Source organism: Homalodisca vitripennis, chromosome 7 (genome assembly GCF_021130785.1).
Source record: "Homalodisca vitripennis isolate AUS2020 chromosome 7, UT_GWSS_2.1, whole genome shotgun sequence".
In the NCBI taxonomy this organism is placed as follows: domain Eukaryota; kingdom Metazoa; phylum Arthropoda; class Insecta; order Hemiptera; family Cicadellidae; genus Homalodisca; species Homalodisca vitripennis.
The window spans coordinates 135,508,329-135,529,162 of record NC_060213.1 but is presented as its reverse complement, the minus strand read 5'-3'; the positions used below and the strand labels follow the sequence as shown (position 1 = coordinate 135,529,162).

General features: G+C 34.2%; 1 protein-coding gene across 3 annotated transcripts in view; it reads left to right on the top strand.

Moving 5' to 3' along the window:
- LOC124366379 (integrin alpha-PS1) overlaps nucleotides 1-20,834 on the top strand; it is a 75,428-nt gene that overhangs the window by 42,814 nt on the left and 11,780 nt on the right. For 2 of the 3 annotated variants that reach the window (XM_046822888.1, XM_046822889.1), the window contains 8 exons: nucleotides 1,232-1,445; nucleotides 4,126-4,260; nucleotides 5,383-5,524; nucleotides 11,420-11,664; nucleotides 15,066-15,306; nucleotides 16,420-16,657; nucleotides 17,393-17,547; nucleotides 17,951-17,980. In XM_046822888.1, coding sequence (XP_046678844.1) covers nucleotides 1,232-1,445; nucleotides 4,126-4,260; nucleotides 5,383-5,524; nucleotides 11,420-11,664; nucleotides 15,066-15,306; nucleotides 16,420-16,657; nucleotides 17,393-17,547; nucleotides 17,951-17,980 — 1,400 coding nt within the window. The remainder of the gene's footprint in view (nucleotides 1-1,231; nucleotides 1,446-4,125; nucleotides 4,261-5,382; nucleotides 5,525-11,419; nucleotides 11,665-15,065; nucleotides 15,307-16,419; nucleotides 16,658-17,392; nucleotides 17,548-17,950; nucleotides 17,981-20,834) is intronic. The other variant, XM_046822890.1, reaches the window with a different exon arrangement.

Below are 20,834 nucleotides of genomic sequence, written 5' to 3'. Positions count from 1 at the left end.
GTGTTTGGTTATGTTTATGTTTTTACTGAGTTGAAACAAAACTAGTTTATTGCTTTAGTGTGGTTGTTGTTGTATAATATAAAAATTAACTAAAAATACAACAGTTATATCATATGACTTGGTTGAAAGTTGACCTATATGAGTAATAGAAAGAGATCTAGAACTGTCTGTTCTCTTTGCGAAAAGGCCTGCCATCCAATGTGTTTGCCCAAACACATTTGCAGTTAGGCCTACCAGATTAAAAAAAAATTGTAAACATATAAAATAGTGTTTGTACAAATGTGTAAATAGATTTTGTGACTTAGTGATAGTGAAAAAACTTCATTGGTTCAATGATTGGAACTCCTTTTGATGCTATTGGTGAGTGATTTGTATTTGTTTTTATTTTTCCAAAAATTGGCACATAACAATTTTATTTTATTTTATTATAAAATTATTATTTGTTCCCCTAAGGGTATGAAATTTTGATATGTTATAGCTAATTAAATGCAGAACTGAAATATTTGGCTCTCCACAGTAAAGTTTTTATTATTTCTTGTAGTTTTAAGGCTTAAAAGTTATTTTTTAACATTTTTAAAAGTTTATAAACATAAAAAACATATAATAGCTAATTATTAAATTGCTTTGATAAACTTTAAAATTCTTCATTTAGTTAGAAAATTTAATTCTGTAAATTTTGGTAGCAGAAACATTACAATAGCCTGAGTAAAAATCAGAAAAATAATTTGTTATAAAAAAACGTACAAAAACAAAGCAGTGAGCATGCAGCAGTTTTATGAGACTTTCATAAAATTGGCGTGGCAGTTTTAAGAGAACTTCGTTTTTTCTCCCGGGTTAAAAGGGTTAAAATAAATTTCTGGTTGAACTTAAAGCTTGAGTGTTAGACCACTTTATAATAAAGTACATGTACGTTTACAATGGCTGTAAACATACACTTTTGATAGATTTTCTTGATTGTGGTAACAATACAAACTACATCGGCGTTGGAAATATAATTCACTTGAACCAGAAGTGCTCATACACGGGCAAAGCTTACGAAAAGTGTTCGAAGCCGCATGAAACACCTAGTTAAGAATATACCTTTTGAAATCTTTGCTGTCATTTTAAATCACTGCATTCTCTTAATCACTGAGATTGAATATAAAGCTAATAATTTAGATAGTTGAATATTTACTTCTTACATGTCTTATAACCCTAAAATGTTGTACAACTGACGGTTATGTGGCGACAGGCATGTCGGTGACGGCGGGTCAGTTCCTGGAGGAAGGACGAATGGTGTATGCGGCAGGAGCACCTCGGGCAGGGGGTACAGGTCAGGTCGTGCTGTTTGCCAAGAACCCTACTGCCACCGCAGTGATGCTACAGGTACTACAGGTCATCGGTGGAGAACAGTTCGCCTCCAGCTTCGGATACGAGGTGTCCACCGCTGACGTCAATGGTGACGGGTGAGTTACTGTCATCCAAACTTCTTAAGACCATACGTACTACAGTCATAACAAAATGCTTAACAAGCATTTAACGTGTTCATGTCGACGTCTACCCCATCGGGTACACATGATCTTCCATCGTGTACCAGGGTGCACACACTGAGCTTTCATGAAGCATGTTGTGCGCCCGATGGGGGGCATTGCTATGCATTTTTATTAATAGTTTGTTCAATTTTATCCCCCGCTTAAATAAATACCTCAGATTGTGGTGTACCCCGTCGGACGCACGATTGCTTAATTTTTAAGGTAAATTGATTTTTAGGTACCCCTTGGGGTACACAGAGAAAAATTTAAATAAAGTGTTGAAATAATTTTCTTTGTGCGAAATAGCGAAGCCTTCTTACTTTTCTAGTTATAGTTAAGACGTTTAACGTAAAAAACCAATTACGGTTTTATGCCATTTTTATTGAATGATTGACGGCAAATAAAAAAGTCCGGAAAAACCCGTCACCGTGAACGTGTTAAATGGAGCTCTGTAAATTGTTATAATTAAATTATATCAAAATCTCTGGAATAAGTTTTGAGCTTAAGGTTATAAAAAGACCAAATAGGTTATAATTTTACAATCCTTCCATCAAAAAGAAACTTCAAACCAAGTTTATAATTAGTCTAGGTCTACAAGAAACAAAAATAATAACATAACTAACACAATATTTCAACCAGAACGAAGTAAACAAATCAAAACAAAGTGTAAATTGAGAGCACAAAAAATTAGAATATTTACAGGGCCAAAAAACATTATGGAGGTTGCCCAATGTATCAAGGAGTACACTCGTCTCTGTTTTTTATTATTCAGCCTTTTTGACAAAAATTTTCCTGGGTCACATTATACTGACTATCATCTTCAACAAGTTCTTCAATACTTGGGACTTTAACGAAACTTAGTTTTTTTAACATATTGGAATGAAGTGCTCAACTCATTTGATAACATTTTCTTGACAGTATAAAGAATGAAGTCTTTAAAATGCTATTGGAGTCTATACTTTTTAAAGTCCTAGTTGTCTATAACCTTATGTACTTTGTGACTTTTGAATTCAGCTCCAGTTCACCTTCCTCTTAGTGCAGTGTTTGGAATCTGACACTGTAACAGACTTGACTCCTGGAGTTTGGAGTCATTTTCATGTAAAGAGATCCAAAAATATCTGTGACAAATAAGCTCAAAACTAACTCTTTACATTGTATTGACATCAGAGAGTCTACAAAAAATAGGTTTTCTAAGTGAAGAGATATGCTCATTGTCTCATTAAGTGCACTACGATGTGTCTGTTAAAAAGAAGGGGCCTGAGTCCTGAAAAGACCTTGCACCTCACTTACTTAAGTTTTAGATCTTCAAAATCTGTGGCTTCAGATACCTTTAAGATTTGAAAGCTCATGTTCTCTGATGTCCTTTGGGCTGAGAAAATAAGCCCCTAGGATATTTTTCTAGTTTAGCCATATGTGTTCCGCTGATTCTTCTGCCCCTCCGCAGAGTCAATACTCATCAGTCTGGCTTAGAGCCACCTTCATCAGATGTTTCCTAAGGGGACCATGTGGCAATAGATTCATGTTCCAGAAGACTCACACAGTTGAGGACAAAAGGATTATCATACCTAATACTTTCTGATAGTCAGGCTGCACTGAAGGCACTGGATACCTGTTCGATTGATTCGAAAGCGGTCTGGGAATGCAGGAATGCTCTAGCAGAGCTAGCAACAAATAACAGAGTAACACTCGGTTGGGTACCGGGTCATGAAGGTATTCATGGGAATGAAAAAGCGGACATCCTCGCCAAAAAGGGAGCAGAATCCACACTGGTGGGGCCTGAGCCAGGTTGTGGGATAGCCTTCTCCAACATTAAAGCTCTGGTCAAAGATTGGGAAAAGAGAACAAGACACAAGAATTGGAGTAGAGCCTCAGGTTTAAGAATATCCAAAATGTTTATCTCTCCTTATGCAAAAGGGTGGACAGCTCTCCTAGACCAGAATAAGGAGGATATAAGACTGATATTAGGAATGTTGGCAGGACATGGCCCTCTGAGGAAGCACCTTTTGAAGGTAGGCCTTAGTCAGAGCAGCGAATGTAGACTCTGTGGAGAAGAGGAGGAGTCAGCGGAGCACATTTGGTTGGATTGTCCTGCCATCGTAGAGACTAGGAAAAGATACTTGGGAGCATATCTCCTCAGCCCCAAGGACATTAGAGAACAGGAGCCCTTAAATCTGATTGGTTTTTGCAAAAGCCTCTGTCTTTGAGGGCACAAATTAAAGTAAGGGAGGCGCAAAGGTCCTTTTTAGGACTAAGTGCGGGGACAAACTGTCCGCTTCCCTCAGGAAGGAAAAAAAAGGGGGACCATGTCCTTTCCATCCACAGTACTATCGTATATCCTCCTTGCTCAGATCTAGGATTCATAACTATCCTTTTGCATATGGAGAGATAATCATGATCTATCAGTGCTAATGTTATAAACATGTATGTTAACTAATCATGAAGTATATGAACTAATGTTTTACTTTGTCAGTGTATATTACAACTTAATATCTGTACTTTAATAATAATAAATGATTGGTTGACGCTGGGAAGGCCTCAAGGTGGAATGGCCCAAGTGGTGAGAAATATAACAAAGTGGTAAAAACGTACTTTATCAAGAACGTTTTGTTACCAGTCTACCGGACTTGCTAGTGGGGGCTCCATTCTACTTCACACGTGAGGACGGAGGTGCTGTCTACATCTACATGAACAAGGACCACTGCCTCAACTGCAGTCAACCTGTCAAACTCACCGGAAAGTCCGAGTCGAGGTGAGATCCTGACTTACTCCCCACACAATCTCTCTTTCCTTTCTCCTTACCATTGTTCAGTCTGGCGTTAAAGTTAATGGTGACACTGAAATATGATGCGAATATCAATAGGAAAGAAATATCAAGACATTGTGTCGTCAAAACAACGCTCATAGAGTACACGTTATGTAATTTAAACAGATATTGTTCCTGTATTTGCCACTAGAGTTGGTCTTTAATACGTGGTAACTTAACTATTTTCTTTGATAACTGTAAAAAAAGACTCAATTACTTTGCTCATTTGAATGGTTATTTTTTTATTATTAAATTATGATAATTTGCGATTAAAAATCAATATATACATGTTTTAACATAAATAGATATTTTTCATTTAATACAATTCATTATTAATTAACTTAAAAAAGTGAAAATGACGTTACTTTGACAAAAATTATTGTTACATTTATAAACTTATTCCGTGTATTCATACAATTATAAAATATTACTTCAATTTTTTTAAAGTACTTAAACACAGTACCTTGGTACCTTGATTGTATACTTATACACACATTTTACAGCTTTTAGAAGATGTTTGCGGTAACAAACTAAAATTATATTTACAGTAATGTTGCGATCATTCAACTCACAGTCTAATTGACTCTCATCGCTCCAAGATTCTTATCTTGTGATTTATGGAAACACTAATAAGTACATTAAAAGTACAGTAAAGATACTTGAATAACTATAAAATATTATAATTACATGACGTAATGGCATAGTATCTTAATAACCAGGTGTAGATTATTTTGTTGTAGTACTACGTGGTTTGCCAATGGTAATATATTACTATGTGATATGTTTTACATATACTCTGTGATCACAATATACCACTGCTTGATCATCAAAGTGATAAAATTAGATGACAAAATTCCTATATGTTCTCAGTAAATTCATCAACTAACAGTGAACGAAGTACATTATTGTTCAAATATCTTAAAATATACTGTGGCTCATAAAAGCCAAACTAAAAAATGTCTTCAATGAAACCGAGGACAAACTAAAACGGTTTTGTTTATGTACTCCTAGTTAATCCATAATCTAGTATTTCCAAATAAACAGTTTGATAAGGTGTGTTTGATGTAGGTTTGGATTTGCCATTGCCAACTTGGGTGATCTGAACAAGGATGGATTTGAAGATGTTGCCATCGGTGCCCCCTACGAGGGGAATGGAACTGTTTACATCTACCTGGGTTCCAAAGATGGACTCATTGTGGAACCCTCTCAGGTACTGTCTTCAAGACGTTTAATAACATGAGGGAGTGAGTGGATGAAATAAGGGTGGGGTTGTTTTGTGTATATGTTCTCTTAGGACAAGAAATTGCATTTAGTCTTAAAAGGGTCTTTGCGCTGCTTTCTGAGCGTCAGGCTATTCTGGATGAATAATATTGGTAGTAGGAGCCACCTCCTGTTGGGATCAATGAGGATTTTGGGTATTAATCTCAATCGCGTCTCCTTGGAAGAAGGGGAAGCCAGCTCTATTTCAGCATCTCCAGTCAAAGCAGACAGGGGGTGGCACACTCTTATGTCTAGGCTGGCAACAGCCCTTAACACTTAGGGAGCCTCACCAACAACTCCAACAGTCATTCTCCGCAGTAGACTAGACCTATCAATCTACCCTTGCACCCCAGAATTTCGACATTTGCACTTTAGTGATGTGCCGCTCCTGGACATCCATAAGGTTGCCCAGATTTAAGTGACACATTGGTTTTTGCTTTGCCCAGTGGTAGGTTCAATTGGAAAGTATAAACCAGAATTAATGAACCCTTCTGACATTGTGTAGATGTTACTGTTTCTCCTTTTGTTTGTTCATATTATCCTTTTTTCAACATTATTTCCATATTTCCATATTTCCTTTGCATTCGTATGACCAATACCACCATTCCTTTGCGAGGTCTGTTATATTTAATTATTTGTCCCCTGAGGTGATATGTCAAGCACAGATGGTCACTAACGATTTCTTCTTCTTTCCATATTTCTAAAATAGCTGGAAAAATAGTTTTAGAACATTAAAGAAACTGTTCTATGTTGTTGCTAGGGATAGGTAATATAAAAATCAGAATGACCCTCAGAACTGAGAGGACATTTCTTAAAGAACCCTCCCTAGCACAAAGGGTTAAAATCCTTCATTACATTTCATCCTCAGTTTAAGTTTAATGTTATCTCTTCAACTTGATAAATAAATGTAGTACTTATAAATCTCAAATCTAATTCCAAAGTTTAAAAATGGATTCTGATTGTCAAATTTTGAATTGTAATATTTTAACCCAAGTTTTATTTAAATAAAATCATTAACTAGCGTATCTGTTATTTTAAAACCTTTCCTATTGCAAATTATCAGATAATAGAAAAGGAAAGTTGAGAATCAGTAATGAACAATTGTAGAACTCTCGAATCTTATCCAATTATTAAACAAAAATCTACATCCTATTCTTTAATTTCAAATTAAACTTTGTAGACGTCTAATAACACAAAAAGTAATTCAATAACACTACTCTATTTCAAAGAGATTTGATCTAAGTGTTATCCTCTATCTTCTACTTTCATTTTATATATTATGTAATGTCCTTCCAAAATATATAACTTTTTAATGCCAATAGTCATTCAACAAAAATTTGTATTCGAGAAAATCTATCAATGGTATTTGACTTGAATTTTGCACAGATCCACCGCCTCTCTTAATTATTGGATGAAGGGCAGTACACACATTTTCAATAGCTAAAACATGATTTGTCATACTTAGTGTTTGAAAAACACTAGGGTTGTGATGGGTAAATCCTGAAGTCTCAAATCTGATTCTGAATCTTAAAAATTGATTCTTGAATTTCGAATTCTATTTTAATTCAGTTGAATTCAAGTGTCCAGCAAAATATTATTTACAAATATAAGATGATCATCCAACTAGGTTATCTATTCGTGGATTTTAACCCTCCCAGTGGCAACTACTTTTTCTCTAAGTGGCGGGACTTTTTCTCCTATTTTGTATTGTATCAATATATACATATTTTTTAGGTCAAACAATTATACAAATATGACATATTACATATCAAAATTAAACTGCACAAAACACACAATGTAACAATGTTAAAAATAATTTACTTACCTTTGTTTAGTTGAAAAGTAGATGAGTTGAAAAAACCAAAATATTTTTTTGAAAATTTTAATTTTTATGTTTGGCTTCAATTATGAAATTAAAAAATAGCTAAAAATCAACTATTCTTGATAGCAGTCTTGTTCTAAATTTAATTTTAATTTGAAAAACACACAGTTTAAATTAACTAAAAAAAAAAAAATACACTAACACTAATTACATAAAAACTATTATGTACACCAGTTTTTTTATGACATTTTAGTCTGTATCTGAGCCATCTTCTTTCTTCCTCTTTCTTCCAGGCCTTAGAGGTCTCCAATAATGTTCCAAGTAGGGAAAGCACTCTCTGTGAACTCCACAATTGCAGGCTGGACACCAAAAGTGGCTTTTGCCTCTTTTTTTTGTGGGTCCAACATACAGCACATAGTCTTTCTTTGCGTCCAGGTAAGTGCGCAATCTGATGTGCAAGGTCACCAACTTGGTCCAGGAGGTGGTACAGGATTGGGATGCACTGTTTGTTGGCATTCAACCAGTGAATTTACAATATCAGACAGATATTCCTTTCTGGCCATAGGTTTGTCAGTGTTTTTTGAATAAAATTACATAAGAATTCAGGAGGCACAAGTCGAGGATGTTTGTGAACAGTCTTTTCCAATACTTTGATGTTGTCCTGGAGCAAGAAAACGATGATATATAGACTTGTCACTAGTGTCCACACCTCCCATATACAGATTATATTGGTTTATTACTAGTGGCTTTTTTGTACAGATCCCTTTTCTGCTTCTCACATTCACATCCTCCGCATGACATGCAGTCGAAAGCAAGTAGGACATTTTTTGCCTTTTACTTTTTGTTTGAATCCAATAGCCAGTAATTTATTTTTTCTGTAGTAAATACTCTCTCCTTTGTTTAGTTTGTGGGCTACAAGGTTTTTTGAAATAGTTTTTTAGAATTTTTATTTACTGTACCTGTCATGAAAGTTTTTCTTTCCAACAATGTTTCAGCTAAATCGGGTTTTGTGTAAAAAGTTATCAGTAAAAAATATGATAACCTTTGTTTAGCAATTGGCTTTTTTCTAGAATTTCTAGTACAACTTTATGAACAAATGGTTCAGGTCTGTTCTACAAGTAATCCTTGCCAGTGTAGAGCTCTATGTGGATGACATAGCTTGTTTGGCTTTCACATACTTCAAAATTTTTTTATACCGAATTGTTTGTGCTTTTTGTTGGGCATGTACTGTATGAATGTACATCTATTTTTCATACCCACTAAGCTCTCATCAATGCTAATATTTTGTGTAGGTACAAAGTGATGCTTAGAGACAAAAATTAAAGTGGTCAAGTATAAACCTAATTTTAACCCAGGGATCATACCCTGGCTGGCCTCGACGTACACTAGTTTCTGATGTCAGATGGAGAGCTGAACTTATTGCCCTGAAAATCTTTTCAGGGGCATTGTTTTCAGGGAAGAATGGAGTTCTAAGATTAGGTCTAGTAGACAGTAGTCTGATAAATTGTTCTTAACTTACTAAATCCCATATTTAATAAGTAGAGCAAAATATTTTTTCAATTCCGAAACTGTTACATCAACCCATGCCTGTAACCTTGAAAAGGTTTTCATTTCACCAGATCTTCTTTTCTTTTCAATTAATTTTCTAGCATATTCATTAGTTTCTCTGACAATAAATTATTGTTTGCCACACAGCGGTAGTGAAAAACAAAAAGAAATATTGTATAGGAGCGCTATTTTCGAGGTGGGCAATTTCGAACACCTGGATTCCTAACTGTGAAAACAGTTGAAATGTCAAATTGGTGGTTCAGGAGGATAAGCTCGCATCCATGTAGGCTGAGGTGTGCTAGGCCTAGAATTATTATTACCACTCACATCAATTCTCTGGTTTTCATCATCAGAAGTGTCAACATCGTCTTGGTTAGGCACATAAACCTCATCGCTTCCGGATGAGAAGTCCTCTAGGCTAACGTCGTCGGGGAAAATTTATCAGCTTCTAAATCACTAACACTTACATCACTTAATTCTTCATCTGCTACAAGTTCCCTAATATCACTAGAACGTAAAGCACTATCCAATTTTAATTGTTAGAAACAACAGAACCAAACAAACAACGCTGTTGGCGGACTACGGCCACTGTCAACAAGCCGCGAGTGTTATTCTATCAACGCGACTCGCCAAAGGCGTTTAAAATCGACATACAGTAAACAAAACGTATAGCCAGTACAATATAATACTATATGAAATTAAAGTTTGGAATCTGTTCGTTCTATCCATACCACTTCAGTGTGGATTCTTCCTTATTATCTGGAATTTTTCCAGAAAAACTTAAAATACGGTAACAAAAAATTAAACCTCTTTTCAAAAAAGGCGATCAGATGGATGCTGCAAATTATCGGCCACTTGCTTTGCTACCAGTTATATCAAAATATTTGAAACGGGCAATGGCTGATCAGTTGATCAGTTATCTAGAAGAAAATGATTAATTGATAACATACAACACGGCTTGAGAAAAAGGAAAATCTGTTGTCACAGCTGCCACCGAGTTTCTAGAAGGCGTGATTGATTCTATTGATAGAGGAGATAAAAGTGATAGGAGTGTTCATGGACTTACATAAGGCTTTTGATAGTGTTTGTCACACCACATTACTGTCTAAATTAGCATTACTAGGTATTTAAAGAAAATGAATACAATTGGTTTAAATCATACTTACAAAATAGGCAACAATTTGTGGAAATAGCTCACCAAAACACTAAAAATAATTTTAGTATCAACAAACCATTTTTGGGGTTCCTCAAGGTTCCATATTGGGACCTCTGCTATTTCTCTGCTACCTAAAAGGTCTTCCTGAATTGGAAAAATTGTGTTTGTATGCTGATGATGTCACTCTGCGAATAAGCGCACCATCTAAGTATGAACATTGAAATGGATGCGTTTCTTAGTCTATCCAATTTAAATAAATTTTTCCAAGAAAATAATTTAATTCTAAATCCAACCAAAACAAACTATATTGAATTTAATACTAACCGGTGTAGAAACAAAATTAATCCTAGTATACGAATGGATCAAATTTCTATAGCAAAAGTCGAGGAGGTAAAATTTCTGGGATTAACATTGGATAGCTCATTGTCATGGAATAAACACATAGACAATGTACTTTCAAAAATGGGTTCTGGTCTTTATGCTCTTCGAAAAATATCAAAATTATGTACAAACAATACTTTGAAGTCAGTATACTTTTCTCATATTCATTCACATATTGTTTTTGGTATTGCCCTATATGGATCAACTTCAATTAGAAATTTAAATTCAATCCCTAAACTGTACAAAAAAAGGCAATTCGTATTATGCTCGGTTTTACAATGGAATGAATCCGTAAAAAACCACTTTCCTCAATTAGAAATCATGACTGTCTATAGTGCATACATATATAACACTATACTGTCAGTGAAAAATCGAATAAATGATATTGAAATATGTGGTTAAAAAACCACTCATAATACAAGAAATAGAAATAATATGGAAATAATCATCCGACATAATTTGGAATTTTTTTGTAAAAAACCAAAATACATGGGAGCTAAATTCTTCAACTTGTTGTCAAACTACATAAAATTACTGGAAAATAATAATTTGTTCAATGTTAAACTAAAAAAAAAAATATTTAACTAACCTTCCCCTGTATTCGTTTTCTGAATTTTTTGAAATCCATGGTAGAAAACATGGATAAAAACAGTTTTATTACATTTTTTTTTTCTTTAACTTTAATTTTTAAATTTTCATTTGTAATTTTTAAATAATTTTAGTATGAAACTATTGTATTATATAATGAATTGTGACCTGTTACTATTTGTTAACAATGATGTTAATGTTAATAATATTTATATTGGATTGACACCATTCTTATGTACACCATGTGTATTAATATGAATAAAGATGTTTCTGATTCTGATTCTGATTCTGAAGTATTCCTGTTGGAGCTTTCCCATGCCGCATGTTTGAGTGAACTCCTCTGGTTGCAGACAATCCGTGCAGACAGTTTCCCCGGAGTGTGGACCCTAGGCCACTCCCTGTCCGGAGGCCTGGACCTGGACAAGAACGGCTACCCGGACCTGCTGGTGGGAGCGTACGAGAGTGACAGCGTAGTGCTGCTGAGAGCTCGGCCCATCGTCGGGCTGGTGACCAGCGTAGAGCCTGTAGACGACATCACCAACATCGACCCCAACAAGAAAGGCTGTGCCAGGGACCCGGACTCGGAGTTCACCTGGTCAGTTACGTCACTTCCACGTCCGTTTCCATGATAAAATTTATAAACGGAAAATTCAAAACGTTCGTTTTTTGCCTATAAGTGGATTTAATTTCTTGTTGAATAAGTTGTCTTTGTCAAAATTCTAAAGTATGTTTGATAGTGCCTCCAATGCCATCTTGGAACACCTGGCGATCACACAGAAAGCAATAGTAAAAACTGTTTTAAAAAAGAGCTATAAATTTTCTTTTTTATTACTTTTTGTGGAATATCCTGTGCTCAATATAAGACAGCTTTTTATTAAAACATTGTTATTATTCATAAGAAGTAATAAAGGAACGATTTTTACTGAAACTCAACATCGTTATGTAACAAGGCTCAAAGATAATTACGGTTATTGCATTCCTAGATTAGTTCATAGTTCAGGAATTAGTAACTCATTTTATCTGGCCCAAATACTTATATAAATTTACCTAATGAAATGAAAGAAGCAGAGAGTGACAGCGTCATTGTGTTTAAGCGGAAGGTGACAGCATGGTTACTACGTGTTGTATGGCGGGCTGCAGAGGCGCTGTTGTTATCACCTTACACCTAAATTACCAGTGCAAAGCTCTGTTAATGAATTGTTTTATGACTATTAGTTATTAATTTAATTTTTGCATAAAACTTGGCACCTGTCAATTTAAATAAATATGTAGCTATTGATTTTCATACGTAGGCCTGCTTTTGTTTGTTAGACAAGTTGTTTGTTTTAGTTGTAATCCTTTCTTCTCAATGTTGTTAGTATTTTAGGTTATACTTTTAAAGAAATTTTATTTTTATTCTCTCATACATTAATATAGCTTTTATGTAAAGGTATGTAAATTTAAGAAAGAACTCTTCCCAGCACTCTGACCTATAGTCTTGCTGGGAATTGTCCATACGAATAAAAGCTTTGTCATTTTCTTGTATATTCTGATTATATGTGGAATAAAGTGATTTGATTTAATAATAATAAAATTACTTGTATACATTGTATTACGAGGGTCTTCCAGAAAGTAAAGACGATTGCGCATCACGGGCGGCGCAGTTCCCCCACCACCGCGGTAGATAGCTTGTTCGTTAGCCACACCTTCTGCCTCAGTGTGAGCTGAGTAGCGGTACCGTGAGGTCACGTTTGCGTCTCCTGTGAAAGTTTAAAATGGCGGCGTTAATTGAAAATCCCGCCAAGTGTGAACTGCGTAGTGTGATACGGTTTCTGAATGCACAGAATGTTCGACCTATTGAAATTTATAGGCAAATTAAGGCAGTTTACGGTGACAATGCGATGAACGAGTCATCAGTGAGAAAATGGTGCATTCAATTTAAGGAAGGTCGAACTAATGTGCACGACGAGGAACGAAGTGGAAGGCCGTCACTCGTTACTGACGAGTTGGCAGCGAAAGTTGATGGAAAAATTCAACAAAACCGTCGTTTCACTTTGAGTGGTCTAGTGGAATTTTTTCCACAAATTTCAAGGTCGCTTTTGCACGAAATAGTGACTGAACGTCTTGGTTATCAGAAAATGTGTGCTCGTTGGGTGCCTAAGATTCTTACTGATGTCCACAAGACTAAACGGATGGGAGCAGCTCTTAAATTTTTGACTCAGTATGACGAAGAAGGTGATGCGTTTCTTGACCGCATCGTAACGGGTGACGAAACTTGGGTTTCCTATCGAACCCCGGAAACAAAGCTCCAGTCAATGGAATGGCATCACTCGAATTCACCAACAAAAAACAGGAAAGAAAAACCAAATTTGAACACCAGGAAATTGATGGCAACAGTTTTTTGGGACCGAAAAGGCCTAATCCATGTGGAGTTCATGCCGAGAGGCGAAACAATCAACTCAGAGGCCTACATCGAGACCTTGCATCGGCTTCGCCGCGCTATTCAGAACAAACGACGCGGAATGCTGTCGTCGAAAGTGGTGCTGATCCACGACAATGCTCGGCCTCATTGCAGTGCACGAACCAAAGCAGAACTCAATTCTTTCAAATGGCAAATCTTCGGACACCCTCCGTATAGTCCAGATCTGGCTCCGAGTGACTATCACTTGTTTCCAAAGTTGAAAGTGTTTTTAGGCGGAAACAACTTTTTGGGTGACGAAGACCTCAAAGAAGGAGTAAAAACGTGGCTTCATTCCTTGGCGGAAGAACAGTATAACGTCGGTATAGAAAAACTGGTGCCACGCTACAACAAGTGCCTTGACAGTTCCGGCGATTTTGTAGAAAAATAGAGTAAGTTTATAAGTATAAGTTTATAAGTTATAAATAAATTTTCATGCTCTTATCTTTTGTTTTTATTGACTTATAACAAAACGTTCTTTACTTTCTGGAAGACCCTCGTATATAAATGAAGACCGCAATGTTTAAAAAACTAAATAATAGATATAAAACTACTAGTACAGTAAATTTGTTGCTTCCCTTACACTAGATTGTCACCTGAGAAAATGATAAATTATATTGTATCATGAAGACGAAATTAATTAAAGAGACTAAACATTCTCAAACTAAATTGTGAAATTATCTAACCAACTTAACATTATATCCCTTATCTGAATTTTTTAAATTCATAATGGATAAGGATTTTATACATTTTTGTTACCATTTATTTTCATACTTATCTAAATTATTTATAACACTAATATTGCTTATTTTTTATCAACTTTTTGTGGATTTTACAAACATCCACTTATGTATTTAAATATATCTAATGTGGTATACACTTGACACCTTTCATGTACAGCATGTGTACACTTTGAATAAAGATGTTTCTGATTCTGATAAATGTAAAATTCACAACATATTTTGGTATGCTTAGTGTACAAGTTCTATACATTTTTATCCCAAATCAAGGCAAGAGACTACAAATTACTTTGCAATAACTAAGATTTTGAGTTATTTATTTGATGATAATAATATTTGTTATTATATATCTGGCCTATTGTAAGTTATATTTCCAATAATAGTGTCTTATGTTGTAATTAAGTTAAATCAAACGGTAAGCAACAATCCTTTAAATTTTTTGAATGTTTTGGTGCTGATTTGCTTTTTTAATAGACTAGTAAGTAAATTTCAATTTTAATAATTTATTGTACAGAAGTTTGACTGTCTGTCTAGATAACATGCAATAGATGCATTTCCAATCCTATAAAAAAGATTGTTTATAGTATTAAAGTATCCTTCGAAACACCTTGCAAATTCTCTGAGGCAGTTCTTTAAAATAAAATATCAAATGTTATTCTGTTATTTCAATGTTTTCAGAAAATTTGTTAAAGTAATACGTTTAAGCAATGAACATAATGTGTTTCACACTAAAAATAACTTGATTTAATTCAAATTTGACTTTTAGAAAATTGATTTTTTTATTAGTTGTCTCGTGACTATTGTACCTTATTGTTGCAGTTTCTCATTCCGATCGTGTGTGGTACTGGAGTCACGTGTGACAGTGGAGGGACGAGCGGTGGGTGACGGTTTGGGCCTGCTCTACAAGCTAGAAGCGGATAAGAAGCGCAAGCTGCCACGAGTGTACCTGGGTCCTGACACGGATTCCAGAATGTCCACAGTGGAGATGGGAGTCGTGCTGACCCTTGACCCCCGCACTGGTCAGCTCAAGAACTGCCAGGAACACACGGTTTACATCAAGGTAATTAGAAAATCAGGTATACCACAAGGATCAATCATGGAACCTCTGATGTTTTTGTTCTGTTTAAACTGACAGTTTGTTTAAACTATATGATTATTGTTATTGGTTAGAGTGCTTGGATTTCACCATGAAATATATTGGTTTGAAATAGTAACCTATAAGTTTCACTGTTAATTTTTTTGTTCATAAAGACCTTTAAAACAATGTGTAATTTGACGTGAGTTTATATTTAAAATCTTTAAGTTGTGTCCAAAATTTTGTATTTTGCGGGCTGGACAGTTTTGTGATACTAACTGAAAAGAGCAGCTTTTTACCTTACAGGTGTATACCGAGTTTTACATAATATATAGTTAAGAATATATGTTACAGTGTATCATTACTTCAATAGTCACACTTTACAGATAATTTATATGGTGATGTGCGTCTAACTACAGGTTTTGCAATTAACAGATGATCCACGGTTGCAAACAAGTATACAAAGAAACCATATTAATCTAATCATATTCCACATTAAACCAGTTTCAAAATAGTAATTGAAAGACCAAAAACGAAACATATAGGGGTGAAGAAGATATATGAATACCCAATATTAACGTTTTAACAAACGCATCTAACTATATATGACATATTTCATATCTAACTGTTACATATTTTCTTGTTGATAACACAACACATTTATTTGTTGATTTTTTCCAAATCAGTATGTTTTTATATTACAATAGAAAAGAGATTGAAAGAAAATTTCTGGAGATTGAAATAAAATGCCTCAACTAATTAAGGGTTTTTATTGAGATTTATTAATGAAAACTCTCAGTTTCAAAAACAAATTTTGAATTTATTTAAAAAATGTGAATTTGTCCATTTTAATTTAAAACACATATTTATATTTAAATATTTATAGTAACATTTGAATATAATGGTATGTTTTGTTTACTTTATCTTAGTATGTAGTTATGTATTCAAGATAAGTCATTCACCTAAGGAAGAGATCAGATTGCGGATCTCGAAACTTAGTGTAACTGAATGTATTGTATCACTGAACGATGATTTCTTCCTTCTAAATCCTTCCATTGTCAAAACAAACTTCAAACAAAGAATTGTATCTGTCATTAGGAGAACACACGAGACATTCAGTCTCCGATAGCATTCAAGCGAAGCTATTCACTAGAGCAAGAGGAACCAGTGCCCCCGTCCGAGGGTGAACCTCTGCCTCCCGTGGATAACCTGCCTATACTCAACCAACAAGAAGCGGACAAGGTGTTTTACGTCACCTTCCTCAAGGACTGCGGCGATAATGATATCTGTGAGAGCGAACTTTCAGTCGTGGCTTCGTTGCAGTTGCCTACCACCGGTGAGTCCTATATTGCCAATCAGAAACAATAATATTTTAGTCCTTTACTAAGTTTAAGGTAGCATGAATTTATCCATTCAGATTGCAAGGATTGTTTCATAGTTGTGTGGTAAAATTTTAAATATTCATGTGCCACCTTACATTTTATTTATCCTAGGATTATTATAACCTCCCTTTCTTAGTGCTAAAATGTGGTCTGCTGCATATTACGACTATGACCAAAATCCTTATTATATTATAGAGTATCCTTCACTGAATTTTGGTTGTATTTTTAGATATTAGTAAAAAGACTACACCTAATACACAAGTTTGCCGTTACTTTTCGGTACATTCACAACGTGTTAGTGTTTTGTAGTACTTCTGTAAAGGATGGTCAAGAATCACCTCAACTTAGAACAAATGAAAATGTTCAAATGCCCTTCATGGGTTTCTAACAAGTTTCTTGAAGTTTGTTTTGGTGACGGATAAATATAAGCAGGTATATGGTGGTTGTTTGCGAACAATAAGTGAATTACTGCACAAATGTCACATTCCTTAGGTTTTCCTACGGTAGCAACCAAACAGACAACCGGCAACTGCACGTGTTGGACACACAGTACTCTCCTGTGTATGGTCTCTGGGTAACTGGAAAACAAATATATACCAAAAGGACCAAAAAGTGTGACCTGAATTTTGGAACACTTAATATGTTGAATATAATGTATTGTATATATTATATAAATTGTGTTTTCTCAGGAGAGAACAAGTCATCCTGGGAGCTAATGCTGGGTCAGCACATGGAAGTAGTGCTGAACATCACGGCACACAACCTGCAGGAGTCAGCGTACGAGGCTCAGCTGTTCGTGTCACACCCGGCCAGTCTCAGCTACATCGGCCGCTCCCAAGCCCAGGTCAGTTCACGCTCAAACTGTTCACTCAGTTATCTGTTAAATTATTATACGTATTGGTGTGAATTTTATTTATTGTTGACAAAAATCTGTAGAAAGTCACATTTGCCTGATCTTGAGGTATTATGTGAACTAATTTATTACAATTTTACTGGTTTCAGTGGTCTGGAAAATCAGTGTGTTGTTATAAAGATCACATTACAAATTGTGGAATACAGAACAAGTACAAAATGTTTGTACCTTACTTGTTCATTAAGTACATAAAACGGTAAGTTTAAGATTTTATAAAATTACGTTAGACATATCCATATTTTATGTACTGTGTTGGATTTTAATGCTATGAGAGTAAAATTATCAATTGTGTTGTACTATGACTTGTTTTCACAGTTATGTGATGACTTTTCAGGAAAAGATGTCCAAAATGTGGGATGATGAGGTTAGTGTTGTGCTGGTGATGAACCCTTCTTCTGTGTGAAAAACTCATGATTTTTTTTAACTCGAGTTTTTTTAACCATTAGAGTTTTAAAAATGTCATTTAACACAGTTAAGCCTAAAAGAGTGTGTTTTACAAAAGTTTTCAGATTGTTTTATTGCTTCAATCGTTTGTAAATAGAAAACTTCACAAATGAATTCTGGGAGTGTTTTTAACCATAATTGTGGATTTTAAATGTACTCTGAATAGGTAGTCTGTTATTTTTAAGTCAATTATATTTTTAAAGTGAATTTTAAGTAGTAAAAATGCTTAGTTATGTTATGTTATATTACATAAAAAAATTTTGTTTTATATTTTTAATGTTATTTAAAGTCTAATATTAGTTTTAAAAATATTTTGTGTTTTGTAACTTGATTGTAAATCTGAGCAATTTGCAATGCTATACCACATGGATCCTCTATAATTTAATACTAATCTGGCTATGGGACAACATTAATATTTTCATAGTGTTAACTATTTAATTATTGTAGAACGGAACTATTACATTTCATATACACCGTTTTAAAGCGTATTAAATTATCTATGATGAGGTGGTAAAAATGATTAAGCTCACAAGTTTAAAGTAAATGAAATAATAATTTGCATTTTAGTTTATAATATTAATTACAGAAATCTAGACCTGTACGCTTCTAGTGAAATTTGTTCTCTTTTTTAGGTACCCCAGAAACTAGAGTTTATTTTATAGAAAGGAGTGTCAATCAATATCAATGGAGTGATATAAAAATTGTTCTTAGGTAGCGGCACATTGCAGATCAATATTCATTGAAGAAGGATGACATTACTGGTTATATGTTTATCTTGAGAAGTTAACCCTTAGGAGAGTATTGACATTCTGGAACGTTATTACATGATTTGTTTATAAGAGTACACATCCAAAATGTAAGAAATTTTTGTTTTTTTTTACATGAAAATTAGACTAACATTTCTTTTTATTAATAAAAAAATGAAATATTGACTTTTGATCAAACAAAAAATTAGAGGACCAAAATTTGTTTTTTATACGAAATTCTTCAAAGTATACACATATCAGAACACCCACAGTTCCACGCCACATAGAGGAAGAACTGGAAAGTTATATCCGTCCTCTTCTTTTCTCTGTTTGAGGTATGGGAACAGACGTATCATTCCTTCTGGGATTTTGTGTTGTAAGAAGGTGAGGAAAGCGTCTACTAGTGAGATGAAGCGGGTCTTTGTCTCTGCTAGCAGCTGGCGGAGTTACAAATCTCGTCGCTGCGGAAAACATTTACATGAGAAACAGCTTCAGATGTTATAGATACGAAACAGCTGGTTGCTTTCCTCTGCAGAGTTGAAAGACTACCACTAGCGCAATATAATAGCTAAATGACGTTCAGTAACATCGCTACTATATTCACTTGAATTTGAAAATGACGTTCTTCGAGCGGCAATACTATTCTTTAACAAATACATATACTCGTGGTATGGTTAAAAACTCTTTAGGGCCAGGTTGACAAGCGATTTGAGGTTATTGGGAGGGGGGGTTTTAACATTGACATCACAACAAATCATGTTACAGTCACAGTTTAATGTAAATGTGATGTCAATTTTGAGACAGTTCATATTACTTGGACTGTAGCTATAGTCTTATATAGCAACCCTGAGGCAAGCAGGTTTCATTAATTTTTACTTGATTATATATTAAGTTGGTGTTCTTAATTTATTTGAAAAAAATTAAAAGTGTAATTCTAGTATTGAAGTAAAAACGAATTAATGGAAATGCCCATTCTTACTAATCAATCCTTCTTTGTAATAATATACAGCAGCTGATTCTGTTTGGACATGAATAAATTAGTACTGTAATTACTTGTACTAAATATACAATATATATTTTAACAAACGTATACGTTGTTTTTACCATTTTATAGTTTTGATATCTAATGAACATTATACATTCCTGCTACATCTTCCTAATTTTTAGCTGTGTTTTGAATTTAGTTATTTTACAAATTGTTTTACTTAAAAAAATTATAATTTAATGTGATATTTTCTTATTTGTGTTTTACAATTTGTAAATAACATAAATATGTTTATAGACAACACAATATCACATTTAAAGATTGCAATTCTGGTTTTATGTCACATTTTATTTATATTTAAAATATTACCTAAAGTAAAATTCTTTATTCAGTGTAGACAACTGGACCTAATGATAGACAAAACCTGGAAATTCTTGTCTTTAGTGTCAATCTATACTAGTGCATGTTGATTTTTGTGATTTTCAAGATATGTGTAAGTTAAGTTTAAATTAAGCTACAAATGTTACATTTTGGTCATTCTTATTTCGGTTGCAAGGCACACAGATTCTACATCACAGCTGATATTTTCAGCTGGTGGTTCAAAACAGGCAAGGTAACACATTCTTACTTTTGTAAGACGACTGTGTTTGTTAGTAATTATACACTTTAAAAGTGACTTCTCATTTCTTTTACTTTTCATCAATTCCACCGAAATTTCACTATCATTTTTGTCCTTCCTTATTCCAATGTTTTTTTCTGCTGTTTCTAATAGTAGTATCCTTTGGGTTTTATTCTCAATTTAAAAAAATTTTAAAATGTATGTTACTATTTGCATTGAATCTCAAAATGTACGTTACTATTTGCATCAAATATCAAAATGTACATTACTATTTGCATCAAATATCAAAGTGTACGTTACTATTTGCATCAAATATCAAAGTGTACGTTACTATTTGCATCAAATATCAAAATGTACGTTACTATTTGCATCAAATATCAAAATGTACGTTACTATTTGCATCAAATATCAAAGTGTATGTTAC